The sequence below is a fragment of the Glycine max genome, chromosome 17 (genome assembly GCF_000004515.6).
Source record: "Glycine max cultivar Williams 82 chromosome 17, Glycine_max_v4.0, whole genome shotgun sequence".
Classification (NCBI taxonomy): Eukaryota; Viridiplantae; Streptophyta; class Magnoliopsida; order Fabales; family Fabaceae; genus Glycine; species Glycine max.
In genome coordinates, this window is record NC_038253.2 from 36702346 (window position 1) to 36705596 (window position 3251).

At 33.2% G+C, this 3251-nt stretch overlaps 1 protein-coding gene across 1 annotated transcript; it reads left to right on the plus strand.

Annotated features, from left to right (window-relative positions):
- Positions 1-525: 525 nt before the first annotated feature.
- On the plus strand, positions 526-2087 carry LOC102663391 (uncharacterized). The gene is made up of 2 exons (XM_006601613.1): positions 526-541; positions 1783-2087. Exons 1-2 carry the CDS (start codon positions 526-528, stop codon positions 2085-2087), a joined length of 321 nt encoding a protein of 106 aa, XP_006601676.1.
- The last annotated feature ends 1164 nt before the right edge of the window (positions 2088-3251 follow it).

Here is a 3251-nt window from a genome sequence, read left to right on the forward strand (position 1 = left end):
GTGTTTGATGTTGGGTGGAATGTGAAGTTTCCAAAGAGACATCCAACTTCCAATAACTTTCAAATGTCGATTATCTAAAATAGTATCCATAATTCTATGGTAAGCACTTTTAACACTATACATACCATTTTGAAATAAGCATCATACCAACTTATCATCTTCCAAAGTATTGAGAATTGACAACTTCAGAATTTTTTGGACATCTTCGTCTAAGAATAAAATATCAAGTACATCTTTTTTCCATGCATTTTTGTCACGGTTAAGAAAGACATTTACGGTCAAGAAAGGCATTTACAATCATGCTTTGTGGCCAACAATTTGGGGATATGTGATGTAGCAATTGTTAGGAATTTTATAATTCTTAATTAATTAATTAGTGTGAGCTACATATTATATTTATAATTTATATTAGTTATTTACATTTATGGGCTCAATAAAAGTGATCTAATTTGGTGAGCCTATTGGACTATCATCAGAAATTAATGAGTTTGATAAGCGGAAACCAGTTTGGCCCGTTAGGGAATAATGGGAACTCTAACAGGTTAAAACCTATGCAAGGTTGTGGTCCCTAATACACCAAATCATAAATTGTATTCTCTTCTCCCCATCTGACGAGAAACTTAAGGTCCCAGAAGGAAAATGGTGATTTAGTTGAGGAAGAACACAAAACCAATAGTTCCTTAGACTCATCAAATCCACTGCTTATCATGGATCCAATAGTTCCGATGATTATTGGTATTTTATTAAGATGCCTAAAATATCAAACAAGTGGTATCAGAGCTACCATTATTGTTAGATTATTGAAAATTGAAGTTATTTGGTTTATGTTATACATGTATTATTTTGTTACATGAACCCTAATTTTATTTTGGGATTTTATCTTAGCAATTATAATTATGATTGTAAATTTGGAAAAAAAAATTCTTTTTAATCACGATATAATAATCATTGTATGCGCGTTCATGTTTTGCGTTCAAATTCCATGAGAAAAACTATTTTTTTCTCGCTCTAGAATAATCATCCATTTTTGTTTCTCATTCACGTGTTTGTTTTTTTTTATGACTGTTGGTTTTGTTTCCTTATGTATGCCATGAATCCATGCCATACATGCCATGACATGATATACATGTGATACATAATCTTTGGCTTTATTATATCATCATAAGAAAACCCCTGTTGCGTATCGTTAAATGCAATTTAGCTTTTGCATTTTATTTTTGTTTTCCTTGTTTTTATTTATGAATTATGTGTACTAACTGGTGATTCCCATTATGTTTTGGTGTAAATTCAGAAATTACAAACCCTCAAATTATTCCTTTTTTTATGTTTGGTAATTTTGATTGAGTTGATTGAAACAATATATTAATTGTCAAATCAATCTCTATTGTGTAAATTAATTTAATTAAAATTGCATAGATATTAGTATAAAATTATTTATGCGAATTGTGCTCAGTCCAAAGGAAGACAAAATTTGACCAAATAATTTTATACCTGTGATGATAAATGTGTGACAATTATAAGGTATTTTCATGTGAATTATAGTCAGTCCAAAGAAAGACTATGATTTGACAGAATTTAGTGTCAATATTTGATCATTGTGTTGAGAGTACCAATTACAAATTAATTTCTCTGTCCAAAGACTATGAATTAATGTTGTGCTGGGTATCTTGTGATGGGTTGTTATGTGAACTATTTTGCACATGTCTTGTTATAGGTATATTTTTACATAACTTATTAGCTTATTTGTGAGCATGTAATTATTTTATTTTTATTATTATTCAGTTTCTGTTGCTAGTGCTGCAAATGTATCTGCTCAAGTGAACAGTATCCCTATGCTGAATGGGACTAATTTTAAGGTCTGGAAGAAAGCCGTAGAAATTGTTCTCGATTGTATGGATTTGGATTTAGCACTGAGAACGAAACGACCCACTTCCACTCCGGAAGCCTCCAATGAGGTAAACATTGAGAAATGGGATCGCTCCAATCGAATGTGCATTATGATCATGAAGCGCTCTATTCTAGAAGCGTTTCAGGGCTCTCTTTCTGAGGGTGAAAATGTAAAGAAATTTATTGATGAAATTGAATAGTACTTTGCCAAAAATGAGAAGGCGGAGACAAGTAACCTTTTGGCTAAACTCATCTCCATGAAGTATAAGGGCAAAAGTAATATAAGGGAGTACGTAATGGAAATGTCTAACTTGGCATCTAAACTGAAAACACTTAAGTTAGAGATTGGTGAAGACCTGCTCGTGCATTTAGTTTTGATCTCACTTCCTGCACACTTTGGATAATTCAAAGTGAGTTATAACACTCAGAAGGACAAATGGTCCCTTAATGAGCTTATATCTCACTGTGTGCAAGAGGAAGAGAGGCCGCAGAGAGTCAGATCTGAAAGTGCTCATTTAAGCTCCACCTCTTAGAATAAGAAAAGAAAGAAAACTAAGGGTGCTGCTGAAGGGTCTTCTTAGCAAAAGAAATCAAAGAAGGATGAGGAATTTACTTGTTACTTCTGCAAGAAGTCTGGACACTTGAAGAAAGAGTGTCCCAAGTACGCCACATGGCGTGTAAAGAAAGGTAAATCTCTTGCTCTTGTTTGTTCTGAAGTTAATTTAGTTTTTGTACCTAAAGATACTTGGTGGGTAGATTCTGGTGCTACTACTCACATAAGTGTAACCATGTAAGGTTGCTTGTGGAGCCGACTGTCAAGTGATGATGAAAGATTCATATTTGTTGGCGATGGCAAAAAGGTTGCGATGGAGGCTATAGGAACTTTTAGATTGTAGTTAAGACTACGTTTCTAAATGGTGACATTGAAGACACAATTTATATGATGCAACCAAAAAACTTTGTATCAGGTGACTCAAAGTCTATGGTTTGCAAACTAAATAAATTCATCTATTGTTTGAAACAAGCTTCCCATCAATGGTATTACAAGTTTCATCAAGTCATTACCTCATATGATTTTGAGGCAAATGCAGTTGATGATTGTGTATACCACAAGTTTAGTGGGAGTAAATACTCATTCTTGGTGTTATATGTTGATGATATGCTATATGCTAGCAACATAAGCTTCTTACAAGAGACTAAGAAATTTCTGAAGAAAAATTTTGAGATGAAAGATCTTGGGGAAGCCTCTTTTGTATTAGGAATCAAGATACTAAGAGATCGCTCTCAAGGTATCCAAGGTTGTCACAAAAGAGTTATATCGATAAGGTCCTAGATAGATTCAGCATGAAATATAGTAAACTAAG